General features: G+C 34.0%; 1 protein-coding gene across 3 annotated transcripts in view; it reads right to left on the minus strand.

Moving 5' to 3' along the window:
- Positions 1-17169, minus strand: part of LOC120103924 (serine/threonine-protein phosphatase 4 regulatory subunit 2-like) — a 64309-nt gene that overhangs the window by 34140 nt on the left and 13000 nt on the right. For 2 of the 3 annotated variants that reach the window (XR_005509705.1, XM_039121881.1), the window contains exons 3-6: positions 16468-16516; positions 16207-16312; positions 6601-6653; positions 6338-6400 (exon numbers count right to left, since the gene is read on the minus strand). Coding sequence is in view for 2 of the 3 variants with exons in the window: in XM_039121881.1 (XP_038977809.1) it covers positions 6338-6400; positions 6601-6653; positions 16207-16312; positions 16468-16516 (271 nt within the window). In the remaining variant the exon portion in view is untranslated. Of the gene's footprint in view, positions 1-6337; positions 6401-6600; positions 6654-16206; positions 16313-16457; positions 16517-17169 lie in introns of all 3 variants that reach the window. The other variant, XM_039121882.1, reaches the window with a different exon arrangement.

Raw genomic sequence — 17169 nt, forward strand, 5'->3', positions numbered from 1 at the left:
GACCCTCTCAGGGTTTCCAGAGAACTGTTTTCTTGAGGCTTGAGGATTGGGTCGACTCATCCTTTACTTGGGTCGACCCAACTACTGTTCATCCGTGCCATTTTTGCAGAAGTGTGCCAGATGGTTTCTTGATGTGCCGGGGTCGACTCAATCAACCTTGGGGTCGACTCAATCCACACTTTGCTGCAACTTAAGGTTAGATTCATCCATATAAACAATGAAATGCATCTTTATCTTATTATACTAATGTATTGAGAGTGACAGACTTATAAATGATGTATCGAATTAATTTGTTACATACTCTTGATTATTGTATTAATCATCAAAATACCACTATCATCCTCACTAGGACTATCTGCCCATTTACATGAAATGGCTTTCTCTAAATTTGGGTCAAGTCCCCATTCATTGGGTCTGATTACCCTAGGAATAGTGCATCTGCTGAAATTGATGATGCCACTTCTCATTGAATTATTATGAAAATTATGATTGATTGCAACAGAATTAGTATGGAGTAAGATTGTCTCCATTACTATTCTGTTTTTTCCTTCACATGAAGGATATAACCCTTATCGCCAAAATATTTTTGACATATGAACCATGGATCATTCAAGTCATCATTATAATTTAGGTACATACTTATCTGTTCGAATTTCTTCTCCAAATAAGTACTGTCCAGAAGATTTTTCTGTAGTACTTAATCGTAGGGCTGGACAATGAAATTGGCTGCAAAGCAATTCCTTGCGACAACATCAATTTGCTGTGATTGGTCATCCTTCTTCTGATCCCTTTTGAGATAGGATGCCAAAATCCACCATTTATGGAATTCTAATGGAAAGTGCATTGGCAATGCGTCCCTTGCTCAAATGAGATAGAATATTTTCTGAACTTATGGGAAGTGCATAGGCACTGCATCCCTTGCCATATCGAGCAGAATTTCTGCCTCAATTATTATAACTTTCTCGTAGAGGAATCATCCTTGCAAAAATTCTCTGGTTATAAAATCAAAAAGAAAATTTTCTTCAGACTTGATATATTGTATTCCAAAATCAAAAACAGATAATTGTGCCTGCCATCTAACAAATATTTGCTTAGATACTAAATTCTTAACATCCTTTTGTATGATCTGTTTAACTCCACTGCAATCTATCCTCAACAAAAATTGTTGATTTAATAGATCACTTTGAAATTAAAAAATGCATTTAACAATTGAAGACATTTCCCTTTTTATTGTTGAATATTTTTTTAGGTAGGATTCCATTTATCAAAAACAAATCTTACCAATATCTCTTTATTGAGATTTGGGTCTAATTGCCTTAAGATTCCTCCAAAACCAATGTCTGATACATCAGTTTCTATAATCTTAAACCAATTAGAATTTGGTAAAGATAAATAAGGTAAATTTTTTACCTTTGACTTAATTTGCCTTATCTTGTCAGTATGCTGCTGACTCCAAAGTGCAGATTCTTTATTTAACCTTTTATACAAGATTGCAGTATCCTTGGCTAAATCTTTATAATAATCAGACACATAATTAAGACTTCCTAAAAATCTCTGAAGCTGCTTTGTCTAAGATCTCATCTGAAAACTCAGATGCAAATTCAATGCTTCTTTCTATGGAATTTATATAATGACCTAAAAATTTTATTTTGGCCTGAAATAACTTTATTTTCTTAGCAAATATTGCTAAACCATTTTTTATGGTTATCATTTTGAAAGTTTTCAAATGTTTGATATGTTGTTCTATGGATGCAGAGAACACTAATACATCATCAATGTATGTAATAATAAATTAAAAAAATGGATTGAATATTTCATTCATTATGCTTTGAAATTTTGATGGAGCATTTTTTAATCCAAAGGGCATTACGTTCCATTCGTAATGTCCAAATAATACTATAAAAGCTATTTTATATCTGTCAGATTCATCTATTTGAATCTGCCAACATCCTAATTTTAAATCAAATTTTAAAAATATTAGTGCTTGACTCAGCCTATCCAATAAGTCTTTCTTATTGGGTAATGGATATCTTATATATTTTAACACCTTATTTAAGGATTTATAATTAATAACTAATCTAGGTACTCTTTTTTCCTGCATTTTTATTCACATAAAATGCAGTACAACTCCATGAGGATTGAGACTTTCTAATTAGTCCTCTATTTAGGAGTGTATCTATTTTTCTTTTGCATAAATCAAGATATTCTTAATTCATTTGAGTAGGTCTGGCTTTTGTTGGAATGTTCCTTTCATTAAAGGAATCTTCATATGGCAAGGATACAATATGTTTTTTCCTTTTCCAAAATGCATTAGGTAATTTATTACATCTTTTAATGAATTACTTTTCTAGATCCCTAATTTTTTTATTAAATAGGGATCTTGTAATTTCTTTTCAATACTAAAGATATTGACTTCGTTCTGAAGGAAATTTAATCGTCTTTCCTTTTTAATAAGAATATTTCTTATTTCAATGATAACTTTTGTTTGTGGTTTTGTTATGAAAGAAAATATTATTTCTTTTTCTTGTTTTATGAAATAAATTCCATTATTATCTATTTTTATCATAGGCATAATTTTATTTAGGAAAGGTGTTCCTAGTATAACAGATTGATTTAATTTTTTTACTAATATAAATGAGGTCTGTATGCATACCTCCATATTGCAAACATATGCTTCTGATATCTTATATTTGATATCTAATTTATTTCCATCGGCTGCAGTTAATGTTGCACCGTATTTTCAAAATAATTTGTAGGGATTATTCCCTCTTGGATACAATTTAAATCTGCACCATCTATTAGTGCAGTTATGTTTTCTAAAATTAAATTGTCTTTTATAACAATATTAATTCTTATATTCCATTTTTGATATCTTATTTGGTTTAGTATATTTATATAACCAAGTAGATTATTTTTTACTAATTTAGAATTTTCTGTCAATTTAGAATGAATCTGTTTGTGTTCTGATTTTAACAGAATTATTTTTATTTTTAACTGATTTATCTCCTGTTTCAATTCATTTATTGACACAGGTTTTTCTCCTATTTGAGAAACTTGATCCTGACTTTCTATCTTTCTTCTTGACTATTTGTCAGTACATTTAATTCTTTTATCTTCATATCCAATATGCTGTCAGTGTTTATTTCTGATAGTTGATTGGAATTCCCTGAGTTATTTCCAAAATTCTGAATCATTTTGACTAATTAGGATTCAAAATTTAATCTAGACTCAAGTTTTTCTTGATCTGATTCCTTTGAAGTTTGAATATTCATCAAAGTTAATATTTCTTAGATTTTCTGATTCTAAGTTATTATTCAGAATTATTTTAATTAATTCTTCTTTTCTTGATCTATTATCAGGATTAATCCCAAAACTTTCTATAGTTTCAGAGTAAGAGTTTTGTAATTTAAAACCCTTTATAGAATTATTTTCTACTTCTATTTCTTCTTCCTTTGGGAAAGATTCTAGCATTAATTTTGCTTTTTGTTCTTCTTTATGGTATTTAATAAACCAGGGAACAAAGTATTCTATGTTCTGTTTGGCTTCTAATTCCATATAATACCGAGTTTTATAATATTCTAACTCAGTTGCATTAAAACTATTGAAGTACCAACTTCTAAATTCTTTATTTTTTTTAAATTGGAATTCTGTATTCAGAATTCTCCGTAATATTCCTCCTTATTCTGAATATGATTAAAATTTTTAATATTAGTGGAACCTGGGCTTATGGAAGTATTCTCCATAATCGGCTAAATGATAGTATCTATGCATGACTTTATAATGTTATGGATTTTAATTCATTCATGTTATGATCATTTACTTATGATTCTAAGACTTAGAACACTATTTCCATCTCGGGTACAGTCTAGACCTATCAATCTGATTATTTCTTATACTATTTAAAACTTAATCATCAAGTCCATCTCGGATTCGACCATTTCCAGTTTTCCTTCAATCTTGTTCTTATTGAGCTTTTATCATGAATCCATCTCGAAATCGACCAAAACACCCTAACACCCTACTCACCATCCCGGCATCAACGGGCAAACAGGCAACACGGTCTTCCCAATGACTTCAGCTCAAATGAACATAAGATGGGTATACCATACAGTCTTCCTAATGACTTCAGACATGCTTTTCAGACCATGTTGTAGTATTCTTAGTCTATGAATCATATGTAAAAAACATAATATAAAGAGGCTAAAGTCTGAACATTATACCTTCATGCATAGCACTACCAGGTGATTAGCCAGCCATTCTGGCTATGCCCAGTTCCCTACACTAGTGTGGTTGGCTCAACAAGGGATTACCTCAGCGCTTATCCCTTGGCCTATGAACCCAGACTGGTATAGTTGCGTACAAACTGGCCTAGGGTACTACCAGTAGCCTTCCCTTGGGCTCAGCGCTATGAACTGAACAATGCCAACTTGGCTCTGATACCAACTAGGGAGTTGCATTACTCTAGATAAGAAGGTATCCTTATACCATCTAAAATGCGTTAAAGTTGGGCATTTTAGATTCATTAACAAAGATTTAGTTCTATCGATTACTGATATTTCATAACCTAACCAATTCTGTGCTATTGCAAGCACAGCGTATATACTGCATCTTGTTCAGTAATCTGTACTCTACTGCTTCCTGGTTGGGTTGGTTCAATTTTTATTTTTTGATGATTTAAAATTTCATTTCTTTATTCCTTAGTAAGATAATTTTGCCACCAGCCTCTTAGCTGTCCTGCAAATCCAGTTGTAATGAACTGAGCTATTTGATGGTTTGCATTACCAGTTTGATGACAAACAGTGGCATACATCATCATTCTGTGTATGACATCTATTATTTGTTTGTCACTCATCCTATCTATGTTCCATTCATAGATGTGTCTTCTTGAATAGGAATTTTGAATAAAAGGTTCATTTTCTTCAATAAGATCTGCTGGTGTTGGCCTTTTATAATAATATCTTGGTTCATATTGAACTTGGTTTATTTTAATTCCTGATAATTCATTCAATTCTGAACAATTATCAGATTCAAATTGGTTTAATTCTAATTATTACTTGAGTATAATTTTTATTTTTTATCAGAATTAGTTAGGAACAAATTGGCTCCAAAACTAATCTGTTCCCTTCGCATGAAGGATAACCCAAAGTGGTCAAACTTATTTTTGACCTATGAATTATGAATCATTCAGATTATTAACTTCATTATGAATCTAAAATGCCCAACCACATTTTATATGGTATAAGGATACCTTCTTATCTAGAGTAATGCAACTCCCAGGATCCAACTCAGAAGGTTGGAAAAGTAAATTTGTAGAAGGTTCACCATACTTATTTGCAGTAGTAAAAACTAGCCTGTGCCATTGACCAGTTTATTTTAACTGTTCTCCAAATTTGAGTTTATCACTCACAGACGAAAATCTGTTAAATGCTTTAGAGCTTAAGATAGCTACACATGGCTATAACTGTATTCCTAGATCAGAAGTTATAGCTTTGAGTCATAGAATTTACTATAAAACTCTAACTACTTTAGCACCTAGAATTAAAGAGGTGAATATTATAAAAGCCCATGTGTTCCAAGTGGCAATTAATACAGCACATTTCCTGCACCATGCCAACTCAAGTGACATGAACGTAACTGCTATACCTAGGGTGCTAGTAAATTACAAATGCAATCAAATTTTCATAAGATGAACACATGAGAAACTCTTATCTTCAAGCCAGTAAGTGTTCTTAAGAAACCAGACAAGAACTCTGCATCAAGAATATTTGAATCATAGTACATTCTATAATTTTATATAGCTGTAGCTCACTAAAATGCTTGCGAGAGAATACAAACGCAAAAACATCTTCTCATTTAACATTATTAGTAGTGCTAAGGAAGTGATTGTCAATAAACTTATATATATATATATATATATATATATATATATAGAGAGAGAGAGAGAGAGAGAGAGAATGGAGAGAAGACCCACACAAGGTAAGTTATCTAAGTCAAACACCTGGGGACGCACCGCCCAAGACTCAAACTCATAACCACTCCAAAGCAGAGTGGTGACTCCTAGGAAATTGACCAATTGAAGACTATCCATAAACATTAAACTGCTTAATCTATTTCAGCTGGCACAAATTCGAAGAGTTACTGAAAAGTTCAGATTTAAATTAAAATTGATATGCAAAGAAGGGATAATGTATGTCAAAGTTATTATACAAATTAACAAATGTTTAGAAATTACAAGCAGCTAGATGTACCTGTAGAGTCTATAACGTACAAAATAAAAGACTTTTTCCAGAACTATTGTGCATGTATCAACCTGCCAAAAGAGCTTCTGCTAACTAACCTTTTGCAAGGCCAATGCAAGCTTCGAGAGATTTGTATATGTGCCTTTTGGGTTCAGAAGAATCTGTTCCAAAAAAAACATTCAATTACGTAGGACCACAAATAACAAATGCTTGAAAAAATTGTTGCTGAGCACTTTGGGAGGATCGCTTACTTAGGTATGTGAGTTATTGAGGAGAAAGTTAAAATCAGCTTAAAGAGCATTAAAATAAGAAATGTTTCTTGAAAAGCAGAAAGAATCATGATGGTCAGAAGTTAAATAACCTCACAGAGTCTTTGCAGCGTAAACGGAGGACCTTCCACAAAACTTAATAGAGCTGCAAGCAAATGTTAAGAGCAGTGAACTCCCCTGTAGGTAGCTAATATTACAAGGTGAATGTAGATGACTGGAATATCAGAAAAAATACTATGATGCATCAAGATATATCAACAATTGGCAGTCAGCCAACATAGTGATTCATTATAATATTCAAACACAAGTTAAATAAGGGGTTTGATGAGGAAGAGAAGATTGTAAAGTATGTAGACTTCAGTATCTGATGGTATCCAGAAAATCTGTTATCTGCAGTTTTAGCATATATCTTAGATGATATAAAGTCTTATTATATTACTAAGGACATATATTCGAGGGGTATGATAGCCATTCCTAACACTATATCTCCAAGAAGGATAAGTATTCGATATGAGAGATCCTAGGTCTAATGATCTAATGAATTTAGCAGTGATGTGCTAAGGTTACATTTAAGACCTAGGCTAAGAGAATTACAAAGAGAAAGGGGCCCCTTGTTCTAATCAGCCAATACGGCTTTACTACAAGTTGCTCGTCATTGATTATATTCTACATCTCTGAATATAATGTAGAGCACAAAAAGAGGTGGATCACATTTTTAATGTTATACCAAATTTCAGAAGCATAACAAAACATTAAATTGGAAATGTAAGCCAGGAGGATGGGAGAAGCATGAAAGCATGTCACAAGATGAAGCAGAACAGATGCTATGCAATAACTGTATACAAGCTTTTAACCTCTATCACAAAGTACACAACTTGTTAATAAAATCTAAAATTCAATCTCAAGCCTAAAATAGCTTCCACTAGTCAGTCTGACCTAAGAAGCTTCAAAAGAATAGAGTTGAATAGGTTTCAAAAGTATACCCTTAATGTATGATCAAGCAAATGAAACCATTTACCATCACTTATTCCACGGTAATGACTTTGAGAGTTTAAAATGCGAAGTCCCTTTGACTTCTCCCTTCCAATTACTGATGATGTCGAACCAACTAGAGATGGCCTACAAATGCATAGGTGGACCTAAAAAAGAGATTAGACAAGGGTTCAGGCCAAGAAATCACATCACCATCTTGTTACAGAAAACAGGACAATAAAGGTGACTTTTGGCGGTTGTGAGATTCAAGAAAGCACAAAAAATGTTTAGGCCTTTAGATGAGATACAACAAAGAACCATTTTCTAAAGAGAACTTGTACTTGGAGGTGGTCCATAGTAGTCGTATAACTGAAATTCGGATCATATTTATATAGAAAACAAGAGCGAAGTAGGGTCTCTTTTCTTTTAGGGCAAAACAAAAGATTGAAGATAACCGAAGAGAGATCAAGAAGAGTGGGGAAAGAGAGAGAGAGAAGAAGGGTCATACGTAGCCTAAGGAAATCCTTTCTTCTTTCAAAACAAAAAATGTAAAATGATTTTTTGATCCAATTATAACAAAGCTTCCTATAGACTCTTCATGACATCTACAAATAACCATGGATCTTGAAAACAAGTAATCAATCTCCATATAGTCATCTAGGATCTCTCCTCAAAAAGTGAAATTCAAAATTCACACAATAAAAAAAAGGGGCATCCTAGCACACAAGGCTCCCGCCACTCTGAGGTATGGGGCAGCCTTACCCCCGCATGCAGAGAGGTTGTTTCCGTGTTTCAAACCTATGACACCTAGATTACAATGGAGAAACCCTACCATTGCGCCAAGGATTGCCCGCTTCCAAATTCACATAATCTTGTAGAAAAATACCTAAAACAGCTAAAGTTCAACTTGTGACAATTTTATTACATCCAAAGCGACAACATCTGATGTAGGACTCTTTCATATCAATCCTACTTAAAACAAGAATATAAAACCTACTTTAAGAAAAATAAATAAATGTCTCGAAATATAATACATAGTGGATAAACTATTTTTTTTATTTGCTATTATTCACTTCCAATATGCAGATCTTGTCCCACATATCTTCTTTATAACATGGCATCCTCATGCCCAACCATTGGATCTTCAAGGTTTGATGACGGACCAACTTCAGATCTTCTCATTCTCACAAAATCAATTAATTTTTCTAGTGTCCTTTTATTTAGGACTATGAAGCATTTGATCACTTGATTGACGGCATGAATTCATGAAATTACAAAATCAACAAGGAACACAACGTCAAAGTGCTTTGATACAATTACAGCCCTTGATTGACAGTAATCCATGCCTTCAAGAAATAGAAACTACTCAAAAACTACATGTTCATGGCTTTCAATCTTCTCCGAATTCTATAAGTACACGGTGCATCTTCAATTGTAATCCCTTGATGTTAGTGATTGTCACTTCATATGATTTTTCATGAATAAATCTTTAGTTCCAACATTTTTCATGAGAAAATGAGTCTTCACCAAGGATTTAAAAAAAGTGGGTAGGTACGGTACGGTCGGTATGGTACCATTCTGACATGAAATCAATCTAATACACAACCGAGAAAGGTACGAGTATTGAGACACCATAAGCATATGGAGTGGGACAAACTAGCTGTCGTGGCTAGTACAGGCAAGTACCAAGGCTAGTTCAACCTGTAACAAGCTTGTTCCGATCGAGAAATTTATTTTTAAGAAAAAGTGGTAAACATGCTGGTTTGCCTCTTTATGTCCCATAAGCCACTTGGGGCGGCTTTTTGGTGCAACATGAAGCATGCAAGACAAATCAATCGTTGAACCTAGACTTCAAGGTTAAATATACAAATTGAAGAAGCAAATAGGTTGAAGATTCTCACACTACAAGAAGTTTTTTAATAAATTTTATTAATATGCAAATTCAACCAAAACCTCCATACAATGCATAAGAAGCATACAAAGGATAAAACCCTATTTGGGCATTAAACCCAGCATAATCATACTAGAAATAAACTATCCAACTTAAAAATAAAAGAAAACATGCTAAAATTATTCAAAAATTGAAATATGGAAATGATGCAAAACCTAATGCTGATTATAATGGAAATCAAAGGAATATTGAGTTGTTGAAGTTCCCGACTATGAATCCTTTGGGTCCTATAAATTGCAGGAAGCATGTCTTTAGGTGGTACAACAACTATGAGTGCCAAAAGCAAGAGCATATAATTGTTTAGCTAAGGGAAAAACTAAGAGACCTCATTCACATTTCCTGTGCATGGTAAAATGAAACTCAAAGGCTTATGGAGAAGAGTTCAGGAGAAAAATGCATCCTCATCGTTAGAAGTTTGATCGCCTCCTTTCACATTCATGTAAGAAAGAAGTTCACTTTTTCTTTCGATTCAATGTAGTGGTTCTTCTAAAAAGTTTCATTTTACAATGGGCAAGCGTTAAGAAAAGGGATGAACCCACTAAAATACAATTGTTCTTCTGGAAAGTTTGTTGGTTGATGCATTGATCCGTGAACAACAGGCTCACTCTTTCTTTTGATTTCATACGTAAATGTTTCCTATGCACCTTTCAATCATTTGTTTGCAATTAGTTGCCCTTAATAGTTTTTTTCTATATGAACTCATTAATACACTAGGTAGTTTGTTCTATATGCACTTAACAGTTTTTGTACTGCCATATCTTCTCATATTTAACATGATGAAAAGCACCTATCTTGAAACCAAACGGAATATAAATCAGATCAAGGAAAAAAAGAAAGAATAACAAAGCAAGAACCTAGATCTGATACCAAATTGATGTAGTACCAATTAGGATGGCCTACAAAGGCATAAGTGGCCATGAAAAGGATTAGACAAGGATTTAGGTCAAGAAATCACCGTGCAGTCCTCTTACATAAAACAAGGCAAAAAAGGTGCTTTGTGGTGATTATAAAATTCAATCATGCAAAACATAAGGTACTAGTCTGAAAAACAAGTTTCTGAAAAAATTTGTCCATTGGTGGTGATCCCTAGTAGTCCTATAACAGAAATTTGGATAACAGATTTGATATTTATATAGGAAACAAGAGTCAAGTAAGGTTTATAAGAGCAAAACATGAAAAATATTAGTAGAGATCGAAGTAATAGAACAAAAATCAAGAAGAGAGGGCGGGGGGACAGAGAGATAATAAGGACCAAACCTGGCTTAAAAAATATTCATTTTTCTTTGAAACAAATTGCTTATAGAGAATTTTGATCTAGCCAAAATAGGCCTTCTATAAACTCTTCATGACTTCGTCCACAAGCATGCAATGACTCTTGAAAAACCAGTAATCAATCTCTATATGGATGCCCAACATCTTTCATAAGAATGGAAAATAAAATGGCCAAAACTCAAATTCAACAACATTATGACTTATCCATCTCAACCTATACCAAAAAGTAGGAAACCTTCACATCAATTCTAGTTCAAACAGGACTCTAAAACATACTTCAAAAATTACCTAAAAAAAGTTTCAGAAATACAATAAATATATGATTAACTAATTTTTAGATCTCCATCAAATAAGAGAATCAAAATCATTAAGGAATTATCCAGATGTAATTTGACTGGGAGCCTAGAAATTTTCAACAAACTGATTGTAAATTTAGAAGGAGAATATAACCCACAAAGGGTTCTGAGTCTAGCCACGGATAGCAGTAGGCAGCATCCAACATTCCAATATAAACTCTGAGTTGTGCAAGCATCTCCATCTCATATTTATCTTATGAGAATCCCACTTAATACTTGCAAGAGAAGGTATATCGGTGTTTTAAAATGCGATTACATATGCAGGTTCAATCATGTTGCCTGTGCCGTTACTATATGCAGTCATACCACATATGGATTGAAAAGGCAGCCTATTCAGCATCATGAGGACATATAAGCAACCAGCTTAGGCTTAGCCTTGTGGGGCCAATTGTCGCCCACTCTCATATGGGTCCGTGTATATGAAGATTTAAGCTAATGGGTGAGTGGAATGTGGGTTTTGGGCAGGCTGGATGTGGATACTGAAAAGCTAATATTTAATTTTGTCATAAATATCACTATTATGTATTCACTAGGAAGCACTACTTGTTAGTTCTTATTATTGCAAATTTTGCTACAAAAGATTACTATCATTATTATTACTGAAAGTCTGAAACATATGTGCAGCCACATATGCAGCAGCATACCCCATACGTTCTTTGTGGTCCCTTGACCATTTGCATACCAGCCACATTTTCAAACACCAAGTGAATGGTATCCTTCATCCTTGCTTTCCAGATCAGAAAAGGAAAGAAGAAAACAAGTATGCTCTCCCTTGTTTTTCACTTTTCCACATTCTATTGAAGCCCAAATTAACAAAAGGGAGAGAGTAGAAAATGATCCAGTCTTCCCATGGGTTTAGATAATTGCCATCTTTAAATAGAAAGACACTGTACTGGCAAAATATTTATTCTTTTAGGGAAGAGAAACAAGAGAATGCACAACTTCAATATTAGGAGTATACTTATCAAGTTATATTAAAACTAGAAAAACTCTATTCATAAACAAAATAAAGATAATTGATCACAACAATCCTCACTCCTCACAAGTCGGCCCATGCCAAAATTCTATTGTACATATATAGTTCCAGATTGGAGACTGATAAGAATTGGTGCCATGAGTGAATCACAGGGCTCAATGTGCTGATTCTAACTTTATTAGGTTTTAGTGCTGTTTGACCTACATTTCATTTCACTTGTTATCCTGTCTGTTTTGAGCAAAACTTTTCCTGTAGTTTTTTTTATCTTTCCCTTCAAGGTTCCAGTACTTTTATTGCCTTTGTACAACTTGCTAAGCAAGTTTCCTCGCTGGTAATTTCACCAACTGATTTTGAATTCAGAAATCTCACAATTGCAAGAAGAAGATGAAAAGGACTCAAAATGCATAGCTTCATATGCCAAATGACTACAAGAAGGAGCGAAGAACTTAATCATGAGGAATAATAACAGATTTAAGACAACAATAATAAACAATCATCAAAAGTTGCATGGTTCCATTTAGTAGGCAATTCATTAAGCACGACTATTAAAGAAAAAGCTTATGAATGAAGAATAATGGCAAATTAAAGTTAAAGAAACAAAAAAAACCAAAAACAGTATAATCATAGTAAATCAGACACACAGATCCACAAGGATGATCATATTTTCAAGATATTATTTGGAGGGTTGATATCATGTTAAAGTGGGTCTTTTAATCATTCCAAATTATTAAGCAAATCCATGCATATAAAAAACAAAACTTTAGAAGGTAGGCAAACATCAAACAAACAAGAAACTACATCCTTGCAATTTAGACTACTATCATGAATCTAAAAGAGTAAGACATTTAAATTTTCCAGCAAACGATTTTGATATGCCTTATTCAAGCATACTTGTCAAATTGAATGTTCCTCAAAAGAAATTCAAAGACAAGTACATTGATGAACTTGCTGTGGTTGCAAGCTCCCCCATCTTTCATCCCCTTTTCCCCTCTTTTCCTCCCTCACCACTTTTCTATGGTCTTCTTCCCTTCTAAAAGGCACTCACCTTAAAACTGTTTATTATCCATAGTATTTCTTAGTCAGGTGTTGCACACTGAATTAGGCATGGTAGAGGGGAGTAAGCAGTAAAGCTTCTTCCAAAGTGATCGTATCGCATTTCAAGACCAAACCACTATACAAAATGGAAGGAGAGCATGGCTGTATATGATGAAACCACTCACGTTTTTCAAGCCACCTATGCCCCTTCAACCATTTCTCTTTCTTCCCCTCATGATAGCAACACTTACTCTTCATTACACATTAGAGCCACAAGTATTGATGGGCTGATGAATTAACATGGATAATAATCATCTTAGATGTGTTGGGATATGAATATAGATTGGGTAGTATGGCTGTTTGCTAGTGTTTGAGAAAATTATCAGGAAAATGCATGTTTACATGGCTTCTATATTCCTTGATGCTTACTTATTGGTTGATCAAATGCTTCTATTTCTATTTTGCGTGGAAGTCAACTGACCTGTACTTATTGCATGATGAAATTCCACATGAATTTTTGTCATATATTATTTTGAACTATTTGATTAGCATTGATCAAATGTACTGATTTGCAATGCATGAATGCAATCAATGCTATATAGGATGATAAAGTAACTTGATATACATAGAACTTCCATCTTATCTTTTGTTTAAGACTTAACATTTGGCATTATACAAGTTTAGATCTCTAGGTTAGGTATAACAGCCATAATTTAGATTTGTATAAGGTCTGCAAAACTAGTATCAGGAACCATACTGGCATGCTACAGGTTTGGCATGGTACGATAGGTCATAGCATCCCGTACCAAGGCAGGCTCTCAACGCATTTTTCTCACTCCTAATCACAGTACCGCTAGAAACTAGGCAATACTGGATGGTTTCATTTGGATTGGACTGGAAAGGAGTGGTTCAGCTCATATACCAAACCAAAACCTAGTAACAATATTGGTACCTTACTGGTATGATATGGTACAGCTGATAAAATACGATACGACAGACCTTGGCTTTGTAGGTTAGGTAGCACAATATGATTTGTAACTTGAAGTTCAACTTAGATTGAACAATATTTTCTTGATAACATAGGTGGTAGAAGTATGTGCCAACACCTTTTAGTACTCTCCATACATATTTAACTGCAACTTAGGCTTCTCAACCAAGAGTTCAATACATTGGGATGGATCCAGATAATCCTTGATATGACCATTCCCAAATGGATCTAAAATGTTTTTCATCAAACGAACTCAATCTAGCCATGCTAGCCACTAGCCTATGAATTATGTATGCATAAAAATTATAGCCTAAAAGAAAACCATGTCGAATTTGGGTCATGCTTGTCTTGGTCAGTACATAGCCTGATTGAGGCTTACAAGAGAAAGACGAGAAAAACTAGCAAAGAGCATATTTTCCTCCCTTTATCAATTCAATCTTTCTTTTGTCAAGTTAATAAAAGAAATTATTTGGTATATACCTAAAAGATGCTTTTTCAATTATGAACATAAGTTGTTGTAACCGTAAGTATATCGAAAGTCCAAAGAAAAACAAAAGGAAAGAGTTTCTATACAAAAGGCTAAGGAACAAAAGTAGCTTTAGCAACTTGGAGTTAACTAATAATTTCTTGGACTATTATCAATCATGTGATCTCCAATATATTATGTTTGTAGTTATAATTGAGTAACTTTTATATTGCTTTATCTATGAATTTTTTACATAACATTTCCAATAGTTTTTGTCTAGCACACTGAGATGCGTATGCATTATAACTATTTTAATGAAAGATACAATACTACTGAGTATGGTTGCACAAGTTTTCTACATCATGACTGTTAACCTTACTCTAAATTAGTAGACAAATGTTTCATGAAGAACTATATCAATACTTAAAAGTGCATGAAAGAATTCATTGAATTAAGGGAAAAGATAAAAACAGAACTAAGTAGCTTCAAAGTGTATGATCAACAGCCAGAGTATCTATACCAACTATAAACTGGAGCCAACCTTGTGGTCTTCAGACGAATGCCCAGAACCCTATGCTTCAAAAGAATCTAGATTGGTCTCATCAAATAGGCAAAACAGGTATCTGGAAGGTAACCATTTCAGAATTCTGTTTTGATTTGGAAAGCTGAAAGAGCAAAAATTGTACATGGAACCATGGTTCACCGTACTGGCCTGAACCAGATGGTACGTGGTGTACCATACCTACGAGTACGGTACCGGTGGCGTACCGACACTCGGTACGCCAAAAAAATTTCGTACCATACTGTACCGATATCATGCTAGTATGGTACTAGTATGAGATCCGGTACCGAGAGAGCGAATATTGCATGGAACACTTTGTTTTGGATGAGAATTATAACCATAGTACGCCATACTGGCCCCGTACCGGACAGTACGGAACGTACCGTATCGTACCAGTTCGGTACTGGTACTCGATACGCAAAAAAAATTCCATACCCTACCATACCAATACTGTGCTAGTATGACATCGGTACGGGGTCCGATACCGAGACGACGAATATTGATTCTAACCAGGCTCTATAAGGCCAAGTTTGAATAGGAGTGTGGTTATATAACTCATCTATAACTAAGCTAAATAATTGAACGAAATGTTTGTAGTTTGCTTTTATTTATAAACACTAGTATCCAGGCCTGACCAGTCAATATAGAAGACCAAAAAAGGATGACTAATGAGCTGGTTGATTGATATACTGGATAAATTTAAAGTTCAAAAGCTTATCTTAACAAGTAAAAAAGTTGGAAAGCTTCTAGCCTTCAATTTTATATGAACATTTGATCAAAGCTTGAAATATTGAAAATATAGCTAAAAAAACAAACATGCAAAAACTCAACCGTAGAAACTAACATCAAATAATCATTTGATATATGCAGATATTACAAAATGTCTAACATTGCAAGGTGCTTGCTTAGTAGAATGCCCAACCGCTATGCCCAATGGACTTAAAGAACAGAATGACAAGAATGGCAGTCCAATTTTCTCACACTGCAATGATACAGAAGACTCAATATGTCATCTGTTGCTTATTCCTTCCACTAGCAACTGTTTTACCCATTTAGAAACCAAAAAAAAAAGTCATACTTGACAGATCAATGGATTAAGGATGCATTTTCTCCAAATTACCTTCATCCAGCCATTTTACTAACTCTGGATATGTTTCGCCTGATAAAGAACTCTGTTGTGACTCAACACCACTGACCATTTGGGCTTCAGGGTATTCTGCCAAAACCTTCATACAATTTATTTTAAGGCAAGGATTAGAAACATCTAAATGGATATAGATCCTCTATTTAGAAGGAATAACTAAGTAGCAAATTAAAATCTAAAATTATCTTAGCATATCGTATCAACAGAAGTGAAACATCTAAGCATACCTCCCCATACCTGCTTTAGCTGAAATGATAGCAAGCTTTTCAGCATGTCCCAATCATGCCTGGATTGTAATTTGAAAAGCATAAGCAATGCCAAAATATGAGTCTATGCTTGACTTCATCTTTTACATTAAATGAGCACAAAACAAAGACTTAATTGAATGTAATAACTACTTATATGTGCTGCATTATATAAATTATCTGGTAGAGACTACTAAAATTATTTTCCCATGACTTAAAAAGTACTTATGTTTTAGCAGATCGTAATGCACTAGCAAATGGACAAAGCAATACATGGCAATCCCAACAAACAACTATATGGATATCAAAGTTGGAAAGAAAAAAAAAAAGAGATTTTCAGAACGGTACATATTATTTGCCTACTAAGAGAAAAATTGCAAAAGGAGATCATGGAGCACAACACATGGTGAAGGGAAGAATTTAGATGGCATAAAAGATAGATATAACCTAACCATCAAAGCCAGTGTAGGTAGCTGCAAACCAGTCTAGCAATGGAAATCGTATATTTTCAGTTAGGCCCTGTTTGGGAAAAATCCTGCTGGATCTTGCAAGATCCGGCACAATAGGCCAGAGGAAGGGAGAGAGTGAGAGAAGGGGAGGAAGAGCGCAGAGAGGCTGTGGTTCAGGCACCCTGGCACATACTTTCCCCCCTCCCTCTCTACCCTGTTATTTCCTTCTCCACACTATCTTCTCA

Source organism: Phoenix dactylifera, unplaced genomic scaffold, assembly GCF_009389715.1.
Source record: "Phoenix dactylifera cultivar Barhee BC4 unplaced genomic scaffold, palm_55x_up_171113_PBpolish2nd_filt_p 001261F, whole genome shotgun sequence".
NCBI classification, from domain to species: Eukaryota; Viridiplantae; Streptophyta; class Magnoliopsida; order Arecales; family Arecaceae; genus Phoenix; species Phoenix dactylifera.